General features: G+C 40.7%; 1 protein-coding gene across 1 annotated transcript in view; it reads left to right on the plus strand.

Annotated features, from left to right (window-relative positions):
- The window catches only part of LOC104078120 (beta-chimaerin-like), a gene marked incomplete at its 5' end in the record, with an annotated part of 57,687 nt that overhangs the window by 19,291 nt on the left and 17,581 nt on the right, over window positions 1-20,815 (plus strand). The window contains 3 exons of the mRNA XM_009579643.1: window positions 4,411-4,442; window positions 7,561-7,674; window positions 9,700-9,985. Of these exons, the coding sequence (XP_009577938.1) occupies window positions 4,411-4,442; window positions 7,561-7,674; window positions 9,700-9,985 (432 nt within the window). The remainder of the gene's footprint in view (window positions 1-4,410; window positions 4,443-7,560; window positions 7,675-9,699; window positions 9,986-20,815) is intronic.

Raw genomic sequence — 20,815 nt, forward strand, 5'->3', positions numbered from 1 at the left:
TTCTTCAGGGTATCTTCAAATCTTCAGTGCAGTGTGGCTTGGATGTCAATGCTTGCAATGAAAATCTATCACATTAGGGGATGCTCACCTCCTGCCTGCATGATTCCCAGTAGTTTTGTGATGAGTTATCTTGCAGAGTGGTGTAGGGTTTTAATACAATAATCTGTACATTAGCAGGAGTATGTCATGCCAGGGCTAAACCATCCTGGCCAAAAGAGGAGCCACAAATCCCAGGACATTAAAATTCAGTAAACTTCAAAATTATGTAAACGTAATATATTGAATTAGCTTAGATAGCTAGTGTATTTTTTTGAAGAAGGCTTATTTCCTTCTCCGTGTTGACTTCAAACCCCAGTACAACTAACTCCACACCTTGAAGAATATGCTGTAACATTGTAAAAAAAACTTGTAAAACTAGACTAAGTGTACAAGTCAGGGTTTTTTTTGGGGTGGGGAGAGGCAATCAGGTTTGGCAGGCTGGGAGTCAAGGCTGGAGTATGCAGAGTCTCTCAAACATGAGCTTCCAAAGGCCATTGGAGAGTGCCAGGAGAGCTGTGCTGGGTTTCATTTCTCTTTGAGCATGCTTCAAGATGAGATGTCATTGAATGTTGCTGGCTTTGTAAGAGTGCTGGATTAGTAGTGATTTAGGCTGTTTCACCATACATCTTATTTCCTGATCAACTTGACTTTAGTTTTAAACAATTTTGGCATTCACTGCCGATTCGTAATTTATACAACTATGAATTCCAGTAGTAATTTTCAGCATTTTCCCCATGGTTTCTGGAACAACGGCCAGAAATGCCTGCTCTGCAACAACATTTTTGGTTTGAGATTGGCAATAATACCTTTTTCTAAGCCAGAAAATTACTATCTCACATTTGAATTGAAAGCCCCCACTTACTTTTAGTGGAGAAGGAGAACCCATTTAATTTATCCTCTGTATGGGAGAAGTAAGAGCAAACTGTGGAGCTCTTTAAGGCAAAATATATTTTCACTACTGAAGACCTATCGTTTACCTTACGTAATTTTCCTCAGTTTTGTACTTGGTTTTTGTCTATTAGCATTAAAGTCCTAAATGATTCAAACCCTCTGATCTCTCCCCTTGCTCAATGTCTAGGGAGATGGGGCAGAGTGATGGATAAAACCAACTGGTCACCTGGGAAAGGTGGCCCTTATTTCAACAAGGAAACTGTGAGGGCTATACAGAAAGTGATGAAAGTGTTCTTTGTAGCCATTACCTATGAAAAAAACCTGAGTGTATGTGTCCTCAGAATAAGGCTGATTATTCTGGGCTCCTTCCACCAGGAAACAGTCACTTTTGTACCTGCGGATTTTCTGTTCTTTCCACCACTAAGAATTCTCTTAAGCAGATCTGCCTGACTTTGTGTGTGCAAGCCCATTTATAGCAGGAGCGGGAAAGCTAATCCCAACTGAATTTCGGTCACCTTTGCCTTCTGGGATATATAGAATTTCCCTTGAAGTTTGTACAGAGTCTGTGGTTGGTGCAAAACAGACCTTCTGACTCCTTTGATACTTTTAAGCCTCTGCTCCATCAATCGTGCAGGCTTTCAGTTTATTTCCAAGTTCAGTCCAACATTCGAGTTTTGATCTAGAGACCCTGATGTTATTTTCATCTTTTATCTTGCTGTAACTTTGTTTCCTTGTGTTTGTTCCTAGCAGTGAAGTTGGTTAGCAGCAAAATGGTTATTTCAGGCTGAAGGTTGCGGTGAGCACAGAAGAGGATTTTTAGATTCTGGGGCACCTGGATGGTCTGGCAGATCTGGCGCTTCAATTCAGAGAATACTACAATATCTTTCTTGCCGAAAGCCAAGTGCTGAAGTTGTGACCATTTTAGACACATGGATGCTAAAAGATGTTGGAGTGAAAGTTTCTGTTTAATGGAGGAGGGGGAAGAATATAGGATTTGATGATCTTTGTGTGGATTCTCAGAAGAACAAATCTTTTAGCTCATGAACAGTAGGAGAAATGGAAACCGCAGTGTCCAGGGCAGTTCATTCAGTTGCTGGTTAAATGATAAAAATTTCACAGATAAATTTGTATTTTTGCATAAATGGTGTTGTGAGAGGGATACAAAATGTGCCTCCATTTGCTCAAGGAGTTATTTCCAGATTGCTTTTATACTTTTTATATATAGTTATATTTGTGGGAGGACTTGTGCTTACTTGTGTAATTTTGAGGGTGAGTGCTAGTACTTTTACTAGTACTAGTGCTAGTACTTTTGCTAGTACTTTTATCTTTCTGAAGTAGATGGAGAGTTTTCGGTTTTATTCTGTGTGTACATACAATCAAGGCAAATCTATATTTTTAAAAAGAAGCAAATTCTGAATCCTAGGTGAAAGTCATGCTTTACCTTCTGTGGTATAAAGGTTTTATTTGGCTTTCTGTGGGAATGAAAGTTTATCTGTTTGTTCCTTGCCACTATTTTTATGTACTGAGTGGCCTTTGTTTCCATGAAAGAGAAGATTGCATGTGGTGATCTCACCTAACCCAGCTTCTGATACCTATTTTTTAATTAAGTTCTCTGCTAAATATGTGCTTTGGGGGGTCATTAAGGTCTATAAGGATGACAAGAAGGCAGCACCGTTCCAAGATAATACAGTTATGTAGTGCTAGATGAACATATGAACAACCTCCTTTCTGAGGTAATATGGCTTTTTCTTGATTTTTTGTTTACTTATGATATATAAAGTTAAAAAAAATTGAATTCATACACTTTCTTCTCTGAGTTACCATATATGCGCATAGAAACACAGCTCCTGCACTTGGCAATTCCTCTGATTTTGCTCTCTCTTCACTTCTGTGTTTGCTTTTTCCTCTTATTCCTGCCCCTCAGAGCTCAAAAATGTTTGCATCAAGGTATTATTCCTGGGCAGGAGTTTCAAGGGTATGATACTGCTATTGTTAATGCTGTGCTAGAAAAGAAATGCCGAGCTGGGAAAGAAGTGCGGTAAGGACTTGATTGAACTCCCATAGGTCTTCCATTGAAGATTCTCATTATCTTGTAGAGACTTTCGTTCATCTTGCGCTGTATTGTAGCCTTAGCGACTGCAGGGTAGAAAGTCAGCTCCTTCGGTTTAGTGTGTGGTGTGTAGATTATTGAATCAAAAATGTCACATTTATGCATTTACTATTCAGAAATGAAAAACCTTCATCAATTTAAAGTTTTTATGAGTGAAATAATGAGGTATAATCAAAACAAGAACAAAGGTCCTTGTTTCCAGTCAGATAAAATGATGAAAACAGTCCTGTTTTCCTAAAGGATCCTAAAGGGTGAAACAGTCTTGAAACCACAATTTTTTTACGTGTGTGTCGCTATGTATGAAGCACTAATTCCTTTGATACGGGCAGCTTTACTCAGGTATGCACTCGCTCAGATTTTTTTTTTTTTAATAATCAGGAGACTTTTTGTGTGTCTTGTATTAAGTTCTGTCATGCTTATTCATGAAAATGCTGGCTGGTAAGATGACACTATTGATAAGCGCCATAGCTGGAGAGAGAGCATCCCTTTGTAAAGACACTTAAACGAATGCATATATGTGAATACATCTTAAAATTCGAAAATTCACGTGTAATAGTTGGATATGTAATAACGGAACAAGTCAGCGTGCACGGTAAGGTAGCCCTGGGCCAGCCCCGGTGCGAAAGCCGGGGGAGCCGTGCCCCCTGCTGGCACCGCCTGCCCCCGGCCTGGGAGATGAAATCGGGGGCTGGGGAGCTTCCTCTCTGCCAACTTGCCAAAAGATTGGGGTCTGAGAAACGAGTCAAAGTGCCAGACGTATCTCGAGTTTCTGGATAAGAACACGACATTCCTAAAACTCGGTTCAGAGCTCTTTAAAATAATTGGGAGTCCTTCCAGCAACTTTCAGTGTACTTTGGATCAGGCCCGCGAGGTCTTGAGACTTCAAGGAATTTAAGACTAGATCTAAATCCAGAAACCTTGTTTCTCCCAAGAATATTAATTTTTTTTATCTTCAGTTAGTTGCCGTATATAGGCAAAAAATGTTTTTAAGAAGCTAAAGAGTGTATAACAAAAATAGTCTTATTTTATAGTATAAATAGTAGATTGGCAAAACAGCAGCAAACTATTCTTTATCCATTTGATCAGATTTTATACAATTACATGTATTTTTTAAGCAATTATGTCTATTCTTTTCACCATTAATATCTGTTATTCCTCCCAGAAATCCATCAATAAAACCACTTCTTCTGTTTTCATTTTTCTGTTCTTCTGTGTAGTCATGTTCCAGTCACAGTTTTGAATCTGCAGAATTTCATCACTTAGATGGGTGCAGTAGTCCCCATTAATAATCAAGCATAATTTATTTTTATTTAGTTTATCTAAAATTGAGTATGTTTTTAATGTTTTTTTTCCTTTCTTTCGAAATTTAGGTGGAGAACAGACCAAAGTATTATGGAAGAGAGTAAGTATTTTCCTCTTTTAAGTACCTGTTGGGTGTATCCAAAAGTAGTTGTTCTAGAATGAAAAAAAAAAAACCACAATGGAGGTCTGATAAAATATTTTATTTTACTTTTCATTTCAACTGGGAGCTAAATATATTGAAAGCCTAATAGTTTAGCTATGTTACAGTCCAGTATACTGCTACTCACAATCCACGGACTGTGCTGCTGTGTGAGCCTGCATGTTTATTTTGCTTTTCTTGGGACAGTTTGGGAAAAAAGTTTTGTCTGGAGTATTTCTTCCTTTTATTTTGGTTGTCGCTTTAACCTCCCAGTGGTCCTGCAACGGCCTGGGGAGGAGAGAAGCAGCTTGCCTCTCTTACTGCCTTTTTGTATATGTTCCTATACTTTCACCACCCTACATGGTTGTGGAAGTATGCGTGTATACTACTGCATGTGCAAATGCTGTTCTCCCTGCTAAAGTTACGAGGTCTGAAATACCCAAAGAAGAGGTGTATTTTTGTTGTGAGGAAAATAACGGACCACTAGGGTATAATTCCTTTGTGCTCAGCAGTCTTCTTGCCAATAATGAACTTGAAAGGGGCTGGATCTTGCATTGGCGTGGAGATTGGGGCAGGTGAAGTTGAAGGGCGCAGCCACTGCAGCAACCACCCAGATCTGGCATTTGGCCTTTACTAGAGTAATCTGCTGAGGACCTAGCCCTTACCGCTAGCTAAATTACTTAGATCCCATGTTTTATTTTTTCTTCCATCCCAAACATATAATCTGTATTTAATGATCTTTTTCTACCATCAAAAACCTCAAGAGCCAGTAGCTTTGCCCTTGATTACTGAAGTTTCATTTTTTAAGTGTTATCTTTGACAACAGGGAATTCAGATCCAGGCACTAGAGTACAACAGAGCCAAATACAGTACCTACCCGAGTCACCCGTCACGCTTTCTACAGTAGGACTTGTAAAACCATTACTGCAATCTCTTATCCAGGAACCTGCCTGGCTGTTGACATACTCTGGGTTTGTGGAGTGATGGGGCTGGCAGGAACTGTAAGAAGTCACCTGGGTGAACCCGCCCAGGCAAGATCTCATTAGTTATTATCATTCAGAAAGAAGATTTCAGAACCACTGGCACAGTCCTATAAAAGCAATTGACTCAGTGCTCAGTAGTGCTTGGAAAGAGAATCAGGGCTTTCTAGGGAAAAATTATATTACTATATAAATCTATGATGTGGGTGCACTTTAAATACTGCATGTAGTTCTGGTCCCTTTCTACCCCTTCCTCATCCCTCCTTTTTTGAAAGGTCATAGAAGAAATGAAAGGTACAGCAAAGTGCAACAACGGTGGAGCAAAGGGATGCAGCTCCTACAATAGGAGGAGAACAAACAGGTCTTCCTCAGTGGGCGTCCAGGAGAGGGACATGCACAGTGTCCCTCTCAAGTTCATTGCCACAGGGTGCTGCAGAGGCCAAAACCATAAAGATATTAAAGGGTTTACAAGTGAGATTCTCAGATTCATGAAGGGTAAGGTCACAGCTGATCGGACACAACTTCTGGCTAAAGCAACGGTGGACGGACAGGGATGTGAAGTGAAAGAAATATGTCACTGCTTCCTGTACTCCTTCCGTAAGCATTTCTTCTCGGCTGCTGTCAGAAGCAGCCATCTGAGTTCAGAGGATCTTGTACCGTGTACAAGCTGGTTTTATGCCCTTATAAAAATGTGCCAAAAATATCCATGAGAAAGGTTTGATTACCCAGTGCTTACCACCCACGCTTAAAGATATTTCACAGGTGCCTCAAGTATCCTGTCCCAGTGATTTCTTAAATTGATCACCAGGAGAGCTTTTTTCCTAATATCTAACCTAAAGCCTGCTGTATTTTATAATGAGCTTCTGGTGGCAAATAGCTTATGCTTATTATTTTTAACTAGAGTTACGAATTGCCGTGAGTTTACTGGTAAAGACATGCTTAAATTATGTCATCTAGGAGATGCTCGTTTCAATTTGGATGTGGCAGTAAATGAGCGTGTCCCCCACCAGTACAGATGGAAAGTATGAATCAATTTACATCATTTTGAATAGAAAGTCACTCTGGAAAGATCACCTAAACCTAATATTTCCAGTATGTATTAGTTGTGAAAAGACAACATAAAGAGAACGGAACAACAGTTGCATTTACATCCAATGTGTTTTTCTTCTCTTTCATTACTGAGCCAGAGGCAGTGTTAGAAATGTGCCACTTCATATGTATTGTCAGAAAAGAGAAAATGCTGAAGTCCAGTACATTTTAGTGCCTTTTTTCAGACAGCAGCAAAAATAGAAACTTTCAAAACCTCTGAGGAGACCCTTGGAGACTTATCAGCTAGCAAAATGTGCTTAGGTGTTAAGACTCAAACTGCTGTAAAGACTGCATTTGTACTTACGGAAAGGTCACTGCTAAATATTGATTATCACAAGATTAATTGTGCATCCTAAGGCCTCTTTCTTTCTTAAAATAGCAATGACAAAAGAATCAGAGAAATATTGCTTTTTTCCAACACTGAATGAGGAACTCATTGAAATAAAGAAAACAGTATTTTTCTCAAGGCTACTCTGTATCTTCTACATTAATATATGCAGAATAGAATTTTGAACAATTGTTGCCATTCTTTGTGTCAGTTTACCTTACAAATTCGAGGAAGCAATGTTAATATGAAAATAAAGCAAACTGATAATAAGAATGACCTCTCATTTTAATTTTAAGTCATCTCCATTTAAAAAAAGTAATGCCTTTGTGCCTAGTTTTCAATTCTGTTTTAAGGCCTCTAGAAAGGAAACAAGGAAGAGGGGCATAGACTGGTAGAGGAGAAAAATTGTGAAAAGATGGGCATTTACAGAAAATAATCTTTGGGTGTGGTTGAGCGCTATACTGAGTGAAACTGCATATACAGTGTAATTTATGTTTTGCCTCTATGCTGGACTTGCCCAGGCTGGGTTGACTGTCCTGCCACTTTTAGATGCTTGGATGCTGTCGTGATGGCTTAGATCACGATGCTCTGCAGTGCAGAAGTTTTCAAATGGTTTCTGAGGTGGAGGAGGAGGTGTTTCTGGTCGGATTGTTCTGTAAGTCACTGAAATGTCTTCCCTTAGGTTTCATGGGATCATTTCTCGGGAGCAAGCAGATGAAATACTTGCTGGCGTAGAAGGAGCATATATTCTTAGAGAAAGCCAGCGGCAACCCGGCTGCTATACTCTTGCTCTCAGGTAAATGCTGTTTGAATAGAGGCTTATAGTTCAAATGTAAATGTGTTTAATGGAGGGGATTACATCAGTCCCTTTTGAGTGAAGTCTATGTTCACCGTTACTTAACAGACTTCATGGTGTCAGAGTGATTTTTACACCCTCTTGTCAGCAGTTTGACCATCACAGTACTGCAGCAATTCAGTCACTCCTTCAGCACTTGGCTAGGAAGTCCCTTTTCAGAAGCAGACTGTGCCCGTTTTCAAAATTTTTGCTACCTAGAGTTGAGTGTTGTAAAGATGGAGCTTCTCCTTGAAAACTCTGTAAGAGATGTGAGTGAGTACAGAACAGGGGAGTGTCCCACCAGAGGACACAGCCAGGTTGTCCTCTGAGCTCAGTGATGTGTTGTACACAAACATCGGCAATCATCGGCGATAACAACCCTGGATGAACCTGGAAAATCATGAAGTCCAGTGGCTGACCAGCTGTCAAAGGCAGCATACTGGACTTCGGTTTTCTTCCCTAACTGGAATTCAAGCTTGCTGTAGAAATACAGTGTGAAGCGTGGGATGCTGCTGCTGCTCAAAGAAGTAAGAGCCTGCTATTCAACTGGATGAAAAATTCAGTGGGAGCCCAAGCTACAACCTCGCTGCCCCTCACAAGTGCCCTTCCTTGCAAATACGGCCGCTCCTGGCTTAGCTGTGCCATTCAAAACCTGCCCACGCAACAGTCTTAAAGCTGCTGTGGGTTAGCGGCAAGAGGACAAGATATTCTGTTTGGTTTTGATAAAACAAACTCCTTGGCAATATTTTGCCATTTTTATAGCATTACTACTTCTGTGAGATACACATAAAATAAAAGTGTGCATTTTTACCCTTCTGCTGGTAAGCCAGAAGGAAAAATCCTTTAAGGAGTTACCCCAAGTAGCTGTGATACGGTGCTGAAATCATCCTCAGAATTTGTATTGATGTGCAGATGGTAGAGCTGGAAAAGCTGGTGAGTCATGCCAACTAAAAAGTGCTGTAAATTAAAAGCAACTTTTGTCAGCTGAAAAAGAACAAATGTAATTTTTTAGGGTTTTGGAGAGACATTTCAAAATAAAGAATAAAAAGAACTACTAACGGATGGGGATTATGGTAAAGTGTCTGTTGTTTTGATTCAACAGCATGATTTCTTAATCCATCTGGATAATTATTTGTAGAATCAAAAACTGAATTTGATTATAAATTGGGAAGTCACATGAAAAATGTGGGCGAAAAAATAAGAGACTTAAACAGTTTGATTTGAATGCTCAACAAAGCATGCAGAGACATGCATATTTGATGCAATGTAAGGACCATTTAACCCAATGTCATATCTGTGAATCCTTTAATCAAGAATGGGATTCCAACCTCGGCGTTATAAACTGAATGTACTGCTACAGCACTTTGCTTTTTAAAACACTTTAAAAAACCCCCATAGATTACACCTGCCATAAATAGGGCCAGATTTATCCCACAGAACTTTGGGTGTTTAATTGGGCCCCTCTATTAGGAGCTTGGTCTCCCTGGATTGCTGCGTGATTCAGACCCTTAGGATTTGAATTACTTGCTAGAGATGCCCATCTCTCTTCATTGACTGTAAATATGCCCATGGTGGTTAAGCATCCGCTTTCTGCATCTCAGAAATGTTTGGGGATGGAAGAGCCCTTAACACAATTATGCATCCCAGCGTAAGATCTTGTCAATGCAAACATGCCTTTCCGATCGCTGTGGTAGTCCCTTTAGGATTTAGATTTAAACCATGTACGTCTGGGTCACATAGCTTGTTGTGGAGACTTGGCCTTGGTTCTGTAGCCCAGTCCATGTGATGCAGTTAAGTTTGGGTTTGAACTTGAGTTGGTCTCTCCACAAAGATCCAGTTGCAGCCACGTGCATATTCCATATGTAATCTAGACATACAGACTCGTCACTGAAATTACCTCCTGAGTGTTTTGCCAGTATGAATTCTTTCTCTCACTCTTCCATCTCTCTCTTTCTTCTCTCCCTCCTTTTTTTCTGGTATTTGCAGATTTGGTAATCAGACCTTAAACTACAGATTGTTCTATGATGGAAAGCACTTTGTTGGAGAGAAAAGATTCGAATCAATCCATGATCTGGTTACAGATGGCTTGATTACATTGTATATAGAAACAAAGGCTTCTGAGTATATTTCCAAAATGACAACAAACCCCATCTATGAACACATTGGATATGCCACTTTGCTTAGAGAAAAAGTGTCCCGGAGGCTGAGCAGAACAAAAAACGAATCAAGAAAAGCGAGTGTAACGAGTGAAGAAAATACCCCGGTTGAAAAGGTAAGTATTCAGTTTAAAATTTTGGCAATTAATACCGGTCTTTCTATCAAATCTGAGAGAAAAAAGTGTTTTGTCTAAAGACCTGTTCCTGTTTTTCTATACTTCATTAAGTATTACTATCCCACTGAAAAGTTTCTATCCTGTTAATGTGATCTTGGCTCCAAACTAATATTTGACTGGAGCTTATGAAGAAAGCCTTCTAATAAGTACCAAATGCAAATGTTTTCACTGTGTAAATATAGATATACACCGTCTAACTTAGGAACTGCACCTAAAATTGTTCACAAGTTGTGTTTCTTTGTCCGAGCATACTCAAGCATATTCCACAGTAAGATTATGAAACTGGTTCCCACTGACCCTTCACCACAGCTCAAGTTTGTTATCTTTCCATTCACAGTCCAAAGCTCCTCTTTTCTGCCAAGTCTTTGGTGGATGGGTCTCAAATTGGGATATTGTGTGTTTTCTTCCCTTTCTTCTCGTGGGTCTGAAATTGGGATATTAATGTGTTTGCCTCCCTTTCTTCTCGCTCTTCTCATTTGAAGTGGGCTTTCCTTGATCTCCTTCTCTCACGCGCCCGTATCTCATAGCACTGCATGGACTAGGACTTATTTATATGGTGATAAATTGAGAGTTTCATGCAGTTAGCAGCCATCCGAAGATGTAAAGTTAGAAATTCTTTTACATATGAGAAACAGTCTTGTAAGCAGTGACATGTGGATATTTTCATTTCCCAGGTGGTAAGGCAGTAAGAACTGTCAAACAGAACTTTTTTTTTGAGTCCAGTGTTTGTGCTGAATTAACTTACTGACATTTGTAAGCGTACTTCTGCAGTGTGACTGATGATTTTAGTGTTCAGTGAGCTGGCTAGCTAGTTGGGAGCTAGAGCTGGTTTGTATTTGGGAAGCAGGGAGTGAATTTACTGTCGTATAGTAATATTGAGCATGAAAAGAGATCAGCTTTTTTGCGTGTATCCTCATCACTCTAGGACATTTCTAGCATAATTATCTGTTGGGTTCACATATCTGCATTGGCTGATTTTGTACTGGTTTGGATTTCTCAGTAATAATAATTGCTTGAGTAACTGACCTGACATGTAAACCTATTCATCCTCTGTAACAAATTAATTCCATTAACAATGACATTTTTTAGGGAAGGCATAGTGCCGCAGGGAAGTCCTTTGGTGAATGGCACAGCAACAAGTCCTCCATTCAAGTTTTATTTCAAAATGTCATCCACTGATGACAATAGGTTTTGGTTCAATTGGATGGTATTGTAATATGCAAGAGAAGTGGATGCTATTGAGACAGGTTTCATGCTCGTTCAGTTGATTCCTGTGATGGGACACTGGTTGATTTTCAATGCTGTAACAGGCACAAGAAAGTGAATTTCGACTTTATTTGAGGCACAATAAGAAATAAACATAGTGCAGTGTGACAGACTTTTTTGTGTAGGTGTTTTTGTGTAGGCAGGAGAATGATCCAGATGGTATTCTGGAAGAGTTTCTTTTATATCGAGAAAATACTGGACCATCATTGGGATGACTGTAAATCTTATTACGTGACTGTAGTGTAATAAAGCAATCATGACAGTTGAAAATCATGCTACATTCTCTAGGAAATCAGGAGAATTTTTTTTGTACAAGGAAAAACACAATTTCAAAATTGTGTTCAGTTTTACTTACAGTTGTTGCAGTTGAGGAGCAATGGTCTTTTGTATCTCTCAAAGTGCTCTCAAAGACTTCAGAGGGGTTTGTACTGGTACCATGTATGTCCTAACAGATTGTGTTTTCTGTTGTGCTTTGGGTTGGATGTCATTTTTCAGTCTGGGCAGTTTTGAGTAACTACTGTAAAAACTCTTTCAGAGCAACAGAAGGCAAACTGTTGCTGAAAGGGCCCCTGCCCTCTCTCCTTCACCACCTCCTCTTTCCTGACGTACGTTTTTATACAGCTACACAGTAGGTGACACTAGAAAAGTGCTCCAGATTAAAACTAACTCAGCCAGAAGAAAAACCAAGTGAATTTTCAGTCAGATCTGCTACCTGATCTGCCTCATACGAGTGGAAACGCAGCACAAAGTAGAGGGCAAGACTTTCTTCTGATGACAGCTCAAAAAATGATGATATGGGCTTAAAGTGACTGTAGAGCTGCATCCTTAGTTCCAGGTATCTGCTTGTTTGGACTTGATGTAACTTGCTGTCGATAGTGAAAATACACCTCTGGACCTCATTAGTGATTGGATTATAATCATAGAATCATTTAGGTTGGAAGAGACCTTTAAGGTCATTGAGTCCAACCATAAACCTAACACTGCCAAGTCCACCACTAAACCATGTCCCTAAGTGCCACGTCTACACATCTTTTAAATACCTCCAGAGATGGTGACTCCACCACTTCCCTGGGCAGCCTGTTCCAATGCTTGACAACCCTTTTGGTGAAGAAATTTTTCCTAATATCCGATCTAAACTGCCCCTGGCGCAACTTGAGGACATTTCATCTCGTCCTATCACTTGTTACTTGGGAATAGAGACCAATTAGGTCTTCTTTTGTATTGCAGCTGAATGAAATCAAAGTGCATAAAGTGTTATTTACCTCCAAGGTGGTTCATGATGTGAAAGGCAGTACCCCGGGTCCTTACCCTACAAGGATTAGTGTTCATCTATATTTCCGTATGTGCAAGCAGTAGCAGCTTGCAAGACTGGGCTGCATGGCTGTGCTTTCGTGTAAAAATAGCTGTCTCCAGCTAAGCCATTACATTTCTGGCAACCCTCTCTGCCTTCCTCCCACTGAGGGAAAGCAGCAGAAGAAGGAGTAGCAGCTGTTTCTAACATCTTCTTGCCAGGAGGAGCAGGAGCAATCACAGCTACAAGAGGTGCAGCGCTAAATAGGCAAGGTGATCTGCTCACAGGCTGAAGACCTGCCGTGGCAGCTGAGGCCTCGCTATTGATGATTAGGACTCCAAATTAGGACTTTGCTACTGGTATCAGTAGTTTTCCATCATCTTACAGAAATCCATGTGAAAAAAGGTTGCTTCAGCTAAATTGTTAGCAACTGAAAGAAATTCACAGAAGTCTATATGGTGAAGCCTACCATGGTTGCCTTTGCTTCATATGTTCCTGGGACAAGCTCATGAGAGGTTTGGGTAGCAGACAAAGACTCAGGGGTCATCATTCCCACTTCTTCCTCACAGTAACCTCAGATAAAGTATGGACTGGGCTTTGGAATAAACTGGTGAAATACTGAGCATTTGTCAGTAGTAGAACAGAGGATGATGAAGGGAATTTAATGTTTGTTTCTATATAAACTTTAGAAGTCCTCTAAAATTTAAAAATAATATGGGGAAGTGGTAGTTCAAGGGGGGTTGTATCAGATGTTTTGCTTGAGGCTGTCATGTGTTGTACAGCATTTTAGACGAAGGCCATGGTCTGCTCGCAAATCAAAACCTTCACCCACTTCAATTACTCCAATAAATTTCAGACCCCTAAAAAGAAGTGAATGAATATTCAGTATTCTTTGCTGCATGTGTGAAAAATCAGTGCGTTTTTTGTAAGGTGTGTGTTCTCTGGCCAATTGAACAGGTAAAATGTCTTTTTTTATAATGGAGCTGGTTTATTTGAAAGTGCTGCCTGGAGTGTTTTGAATGTTCCAGAAACGATAGAGTGGGGGGAAAAGCCGTACACGCAGGACAGAGGCTTCCACTATTTGTCAAGAGGAATGTGAGAATTCAGCGCTCTAAGGTTAAGCATCAGTACTCCTTTTACAGATTAGGCTTTTTACAAGTGAGATTTTGTTTTATACTGAAACCAATTCCAGAGTGTGAAAGTGCAGCTGAAGGCATTTGTCTCCTTAGCGGGTTTGTTAACACCGTCCGGGGAGTCTGCTCATTCTGTCGCGTCCTACGTTGACAGTGGAGATTATTCAACGCCTCAGTCACTCCAGCGCCGCCGCTCCCCGTGGGGTAGGTCGATGGAAGGGGGCCACCAAGGCACGGGCTGGCGGGAGGAGCATGCATTCGGATGAAGTGTCTTGGTACTGCCTGGGGTACCTGTCTGTTCCCATAATGATAATTTCTTCGAGGTTGTAATTAGTGGAGTCATGCCCATTCCAGAAGGGGGGTGTGATGCATGGGCTGGATTAAGCTGTTGTTGTTCATGCCTTTTTATCTAACATTTTTTGTAACAGGCCTAAGAAAACGTTTATGCTTTAAAATACTTAATGCCGACATTTCATTCAAAAGTTATTTCTGTCTAGCTTTAAAGAGGTGCTAGATTTGTAGACACAGATTCCTAATTTTAGTCCAAATAGTTTAACAGATCTTTAATTTGAAAGGAGCCACAATGATCTTTAGGAATGAAGTGTCATGGGAGAAGAGCATGTTGCAAATACTTTCTTAGCAGTGTGGGCGATTGTCATTGTAATGGGATCCAGCTTCAGAAAGGATTTTGGACAGATAAATAATTTTTTGTGCAAAGAACGTTTGAAGATTGTATGTTGTCTCTTTAGGGTTGTGATTTAAGCTTGGGCAAGTTGTGATTGCTCTGCTTATGGAATGCTGTACTTTGGGCAAATGAACAAATTGGGAAATGTACTAGAAAATGTAGGGAAGATAAGTACCTGGTACTGGTACGTACTGTAATTAATTATCAGTAATTCACATTACTGGTGAATGTAGGAGAAATGTAACTTGCTGTAAGCAATTAATCTTCACATGTAGGCGAGAGAAAATTGCAGTAGTCTGTCAGTAAAATATGTAGTTCTGAAACGTTTATCTTTATTGCTATCACATACCATGTTATCCTGCAACTGCTGCCTTTACTGCGTCAGTGGTCCTTGTGTCCCAGGCTAGGAGAAAAAATTCTTCCTTTCTAATCCTACATCGGCAAGTGTAATTGGGGAAAATATATTCAAAGAATTGAAATGTTGGAAGTAAATGCAAGCTGGAGTTTCGTGAATGCTCTAAGGAGGTAAAAGCTGTTAGGGTTGCTGATGAGAAACCATCCTGGTTCCTTGCTCTTGCGCTTTCACTCCCACTCCTGTGACGTGCCCTGTGCACTACCGCAGCCACCCCGGGCCTTGGCCGGGACCCGGGCGCTGCCACGCGGTGCCCCGGGTCAGGCAAAGGCTGTGCCCCACACACAGGTTTTTGCTGTGCTGGCCTTACGCAGGAGCAGTTCCTCGGTTTGGGTTGCCTTACAGCTTCTCAAGTATTCATGTTAGCACAGGGGTCACGATGAGAACAGCAGGCTAGAGTTGAAGAAAACCTTTGGCAGCGGCTGAGCTTAAAGTATTTGCAAAAAGAATTATCTTAACCTATCTGACAGAGGACAAACTGTTGGCAAACGTGGTAAAGATTAAGGAAATTTTGTCAGTGCCAGGTCTCCACTTACTCGGATCCTGGCAAAGCTCCTGTCAACTTCTCTCCAAGCAGGATCTGGCTCAGTCAGTTCAAACATACCGGTTGTACATGAAATATGAGTTTGCTTGGAGCCTGGGCTGCGGTGCTTGTTGTGCTCTCTGGTTGTACACACCAGGAGCAGCAAGAGGCATTTGACAGTGATGGTCTGTAAAGAATAGGGTAGCATTTTGAGCTAAACCAAGAGCGAGCTGTATGTGGAGTCTTCGCTTAACAGCAGGACAGTGCAGAAAACTGTGTATTGCTGCTTGACATGGTAACCTCTCTATCTGTTTTGCTGGTACTCATTACTGGGCATTTAAGTGCAAGTGACAGAGCCCCTAGTTAATACTGCAGCTAGAACTAAAGAGCTGAAATGATAAGCATATTACAGAGTCTGGAAGGTTGTAGATTTCCTGGGCAGAAAATCCCACACAAATAATAGACAGATAAGAAAGCTATTCCTCTTAAGGCAAAGGTGACAGAAAAGGAAAAATAACTTTGGTAGAAGTTGGAGTTGGTATTACTGTCCTCATTAGTCATGCTGCTCACACACAGTTTCCCACAGAAGAAAATGCAAGACTTCCAGGAAAGACTGTTTTCTAACGTTCCTTAATTGGAGATGTAATCTGGTTATAGAACTAAATTTTTTAGGGGCACTGCAGTTTTCCTTACATCAAAACTGCACGGGAGACAGCCAATTTTAAGAGAACCTCTCGTTTGGTTCAATTTTTTAAAGTATTTACACTTCTACATTGTTATTCACACCACGTCCCTTTCTGAAGGCCTTTTAGCTTCATCTTACCACTCCATTTTTGTCTCTTCATTGAATTTTCTGCAGGTACTGCTTTTAGCCAACGATAAAGAAATCTTTTCAGTCTTTCATTTATTCATTATTCTTCCCATTCTGCAGCTCCTCTAAACCTCTAATGATCCTATTACAGGTTGCTAGCTCAAGCGTTTAACTCTCTGCTGGGATGTCTATCCAGACGTTGAGCATGTCCTTTCACACGAGGGCTGCAGAGTACTGTGCTGTCCTAGCAGCGGATCATGGGGTTAAGAGGATAGCGAGCAGAAATACCTGTTCCTGCAGACTCTGGGCTGGAACCGCACTGATAATTTGACCCAGTGTGTTTTACATTGCCTTCAACTCCCTGGTTTCTGCAACATGCTTGGTCAGAACAAATTAAAATTTGTTCTACAGGGCCATCAACAACCCACCACCTTCTTTTATTAGGGGTTACAGTTTCACTGCCGTATGCATATCCACAGAATTCACAAGGGACTCCTCCCCAGCTGATTTTCCCTGGAAGATGCTCAGACAGCACGCTGATAAGCAGCAACATAAAGCCTGTACACGAAGGTGGCCTTTATCTGCAGATTTCAGTAATACATGCAGCGATAAAAGGTGTGTGGCATTTTTGCTGCTACAAGCAACAAACTTATACATCAAAATGACTTTGCGAGTAATTAATTCCTTTCATCAGTCGCTCAGGTTTGTCCTGCAAGAGTAGTACTCTACACAAGGTTACCACATGCACGTACTTAATTGTAGCATGCCCTGACATGAGTACTTAACTAGATACCCGACTGTCGTCTTTAAATAACTGTTAGCAATTCAGTACTGATTTAATCCAGAATACTCTTTGGTATTATACCACAGCAAGGCGGAGTTTATATGAATACAGTAGATTTACCAGTATATGTATTTTAGTAAGCAGTTTTATATTTTGAGTCACAAATACCATCTTAGTGAAAATACAGCTGGCTGATCATTTTCTTTTGCCTTTCAATGTTGGCATTCTTTAGTATTTTCCAGCTGTGTCTCTTTACAACTTCTTTTTTGTTCAAAGCATCATAAATATGAAATAGGCAATGTATAAGAAATAAAAATAAGAAAGCTACCAAAGTAAAATCATGGAAAGTATCTTTTTCAATTCCTTCCCTCTGGCTGTTAATGTTTATGCACAGGAAAAGGGACGCTGCTTTGTAGTTTACCGTGGCATTCCTAACTAGTACCTAATGTTTTGCCTGATTAGGCAAGGATTTTTGAGAAGAGTAATTTGGACTCAATTTAACAGTAGTGGAAATTGAGGGAATCGAGAGAAAGGCAGGTTCCATTGCAAAGTATTTGTGTACATTGCTCCCCTGAGCTGTTAACATCTCTCCAGGTTCCTGGTTTATGTTATGTTATTACCGTGAGCTTAGGATTCATGACTTTTGCCTTAAGCAGAATAAATGATATGATTATGCCTGGAGAGAGCTTGTAAATTGGAGACAACACTGATGTACACAGACGATATGATGCGATGGATATGATCTGATCCAAATGCTACTGAAATTAATGGGAAGACCCCCAAAGATTTCACTAGGTCTTGGAGCAGTTCAGGGGCACTGCTAAGCATATGGAGCAAAGGTGAGTATGAAGTTTGTTACCACCAAAATGTTTCCCAATCCAGTGTTTTGGGAAGGTAGCCAAATGGAAGTGGTGCAAAAACTTCATACCTAAGTACCACAACGGTAGATTGAAATTTTCTCAAATGAGAATGTCAGATTAGTACTAAAAGTGATTAGATACACACCAGAAGTGCTTATAGCAGTCCTAAAGCAAATGCCACTTGGTTCTTCAAGTACAGTACAGTATCTGCAGTTAGGCTCTGCTGAATACATGAATTAATCTTTTCCTCTTGGGTATTTTCTTGTTATAAGCATATTAATAATTCTAATAAAGCTAAATGTTTGTGGCATAAAACCCATGCTTAGTTTGATGTATTAAAAATAAAAGCCTTTTATGAGTTTTTTTTTTTGTCTTGGCTTTTATACTCTTTACATAGTTGGATGGTATTAAATTAGTATAAACAAACTTCCATAGGGATTGGGATGGAGCCTTCAGTGTAAACATTTCATTTGTCTAGTCACTGGAAAATGAAAAGCCATTTTTTAAGTAAAAATCTTACTTGATTATCTCGCATGAATCTTGAGACACTGTGTGGGAATAGGCACTAAACTTTTACAAGCACCTCTAAACTGCCATGTTTTGATCTTGGGCGGCAATTGTTCAACTTCTTAAGAATAAGAGAGATATTAATTTCTGTTAGTGGAGGACTTGGAATTAGTGTCAAAAGGAAAGTGTTTAAATAGTGACTAATATTTGTCCTTTATATTTTGTTTAGAAAATAAGTGGGTTTAGTGATGTGCTCGTTTAGGTCATATGTTTGCTTGGCTAATTATAAGGAAAAAAATAACCTGTGCTATGTGCTCATGCTGGACATGACAAGAGATGATAGGCCTGAAATACAGTGATGAACATTGCAGGTTAGCTATTAAGGGAGGAAAAAAAAAAAAGAGCAGTGAAACACTGGGATGGAGCGCCTGAGGGGGTGACAAAATCTCCCTCATCATAAGGCATAGAAACACGTTAGAAAACATCTGGGAGAAATGGCACAGGTAGCACTGATACCTGAGGCAGGCAGGAGAAAAACCTCCTAAAGTACCTTCTAGTCCTATTTCTCCATGGTTTTCTGTGCCTGAAAAAATATTATTTAGGCTCTGATTGATGAAGACACCTTACCAACATAGCTAAGGAGCAGTTATTTGATTCCTCCCCATGGGAGGAGAGTACATTCCGGCATAGAGAAGAGAAGGCTCTAGTGAGACCTTATAGCCGCCTTCCAGTACTTAAAGGGGGCCTACAGGAAAGATGGCGAGGGACTCCTTATCAGGAGGTGTAGTGATAGGATGAGAGATAATGGTTTTAAACTGAAAGAAGATAGATTTAGATTAGATACTGGGAAGAAATTCTTTACAGTGAGGATGGTGAGACACTGGAACAGGTTGCCCAAAGAAGTTGTGGATGCCCTTCCCTGGAAGTGTTCCAGGCCAGGTTGGATGGGGCTTTGAGCAACCTGATGTAGTGGAAGGTTTCCCTGCCCATGGCAGGGGGGTTGGAAATAGATGATTTTAAGGTTGCTTCCAACCCAAACTATTCTATGATTCTGTGATTCAGTTCTGAATCGTCACTTCACTAGTGAGAAATTAACTGCAGCTACGATCCTAATGTCCAAGGCTTCCATGAAATGCTTAATGCTAGCCAAGATACGCTAAGTTCTTCCTCTTCTATATCCTGCGCGCTCTGCAGACCTTCTGCCAAAGAACATCTTGGCCAGCTTTTTGCGTCCCTACATGCTGACTGGCACTTGTCCCATCACGCTCTAGATATTATCCTTTCTGAGCATAAAATGTGTATGTCATATCCACTGAGCGTCTTTTTCCATACTCAGGGTGCAGAAGGTCTCAGCCTTGAGGCATGTGGGCACTCGAGTGAAGTCAGGTGCAGAGCCCAAGCAAATGTCCTCTGTTTGATCTGGGCTCTCGCCACGGAGAGCTAGCTCAGCAGCCTGCACCCTCACCCTGCAGCTGGGATACTGGGAATCCAGGTGCGGGGATCTCCCCGGTCACCTCTGGGCTGGTCAGCAGCTATCAGTCGGCTGCAGTCTCAGCTGCAGGGCTAGCAGAGCTGGCTGGAGCTGCCAGGCAGGAGAAGGCAGCAGCCTGGGCAGGATGACAACTCGTAATGGCCACAGTGAAGCACATGCTGTTGACAGCGTTCTCAGCTGAGCCTTGACTACAAAGGTCAGGAACCGGTGCTTTTTATAACTGCTAATATTTGGAAAAGAGGACGCTGTGGTGCGAAAAGTACAAATCGTAACAATGGGCTCTTTCTTGTAATGTATTCTCAGCCCTGGAGAACAGCGGGACTGCACACGGTCGTCAGCGTGGGTTATATAGAATGAATACTGCCAGTTAGACTTGATTGCCTTTTTGATAGATTTACAAAAGTACTGAATGAAAAGAATGCAGCAGATGCAGAATAATTGGATTTTTAGCAAAGTAGTACAATGTCTCATGAAATCATACTCTTGACATTAATTCAAATTGGTTGGCACATGAACACGGTCACATGGACCAAAAATAGGTAGAGGAATTTCAAGCAAAGAATAAAGATAGGCAGCAGCTTGATAAGCTGGAGAAAGGTAGCTAATGAAGTACTGCAGGGATGGGAATTTCATTTAAGATTTTTATTGATCTGGGAAAAGCGCAAACAAGACATTACCGAAAACTCAGGATGGTTTGTACCACGATGTGACTCAGTATAGGAATTTAATCCCTGGAAACATAAGGAGTGTCCGTGACAGAAGCATCAAGAGAATCTCAATTAGAAAATGTAAGAATACAATTTGGCATGTTTTAAGCACATGAAAAGGGGCCAAGCCACATACATACCTGGAGTATCTCTTCTGCCGAGAGTGAGAGGGTTGCTTGCATTTAAGCCAGGTGTGCCACTATTAAGGAGGGGCTAGAGGCGAGCCAGGAGAACATTGCCATAGCCTCAGGAGGAATTATGTCTCTGCTGCTTGTGAAGAGAAATAGTTGTTGTTACAC

The sequence above is a fragment of the Fulmarus glacialis genome, unplaced genomic scaffold (genome assembly GCF_000690835.1).
Source record: "Fulmarus glacialis isolate BGI_N327 unplaced genomic scaffold, ASM69083v1 scaffold5266, whole genome shotgun sequence".
Taxonomy (NCBI): Eukaryota; Metazoa; Chordata; class Aves; order Procellariiformes; family Procellariidae; genus Fulmarus; species Fulmarus glacialis.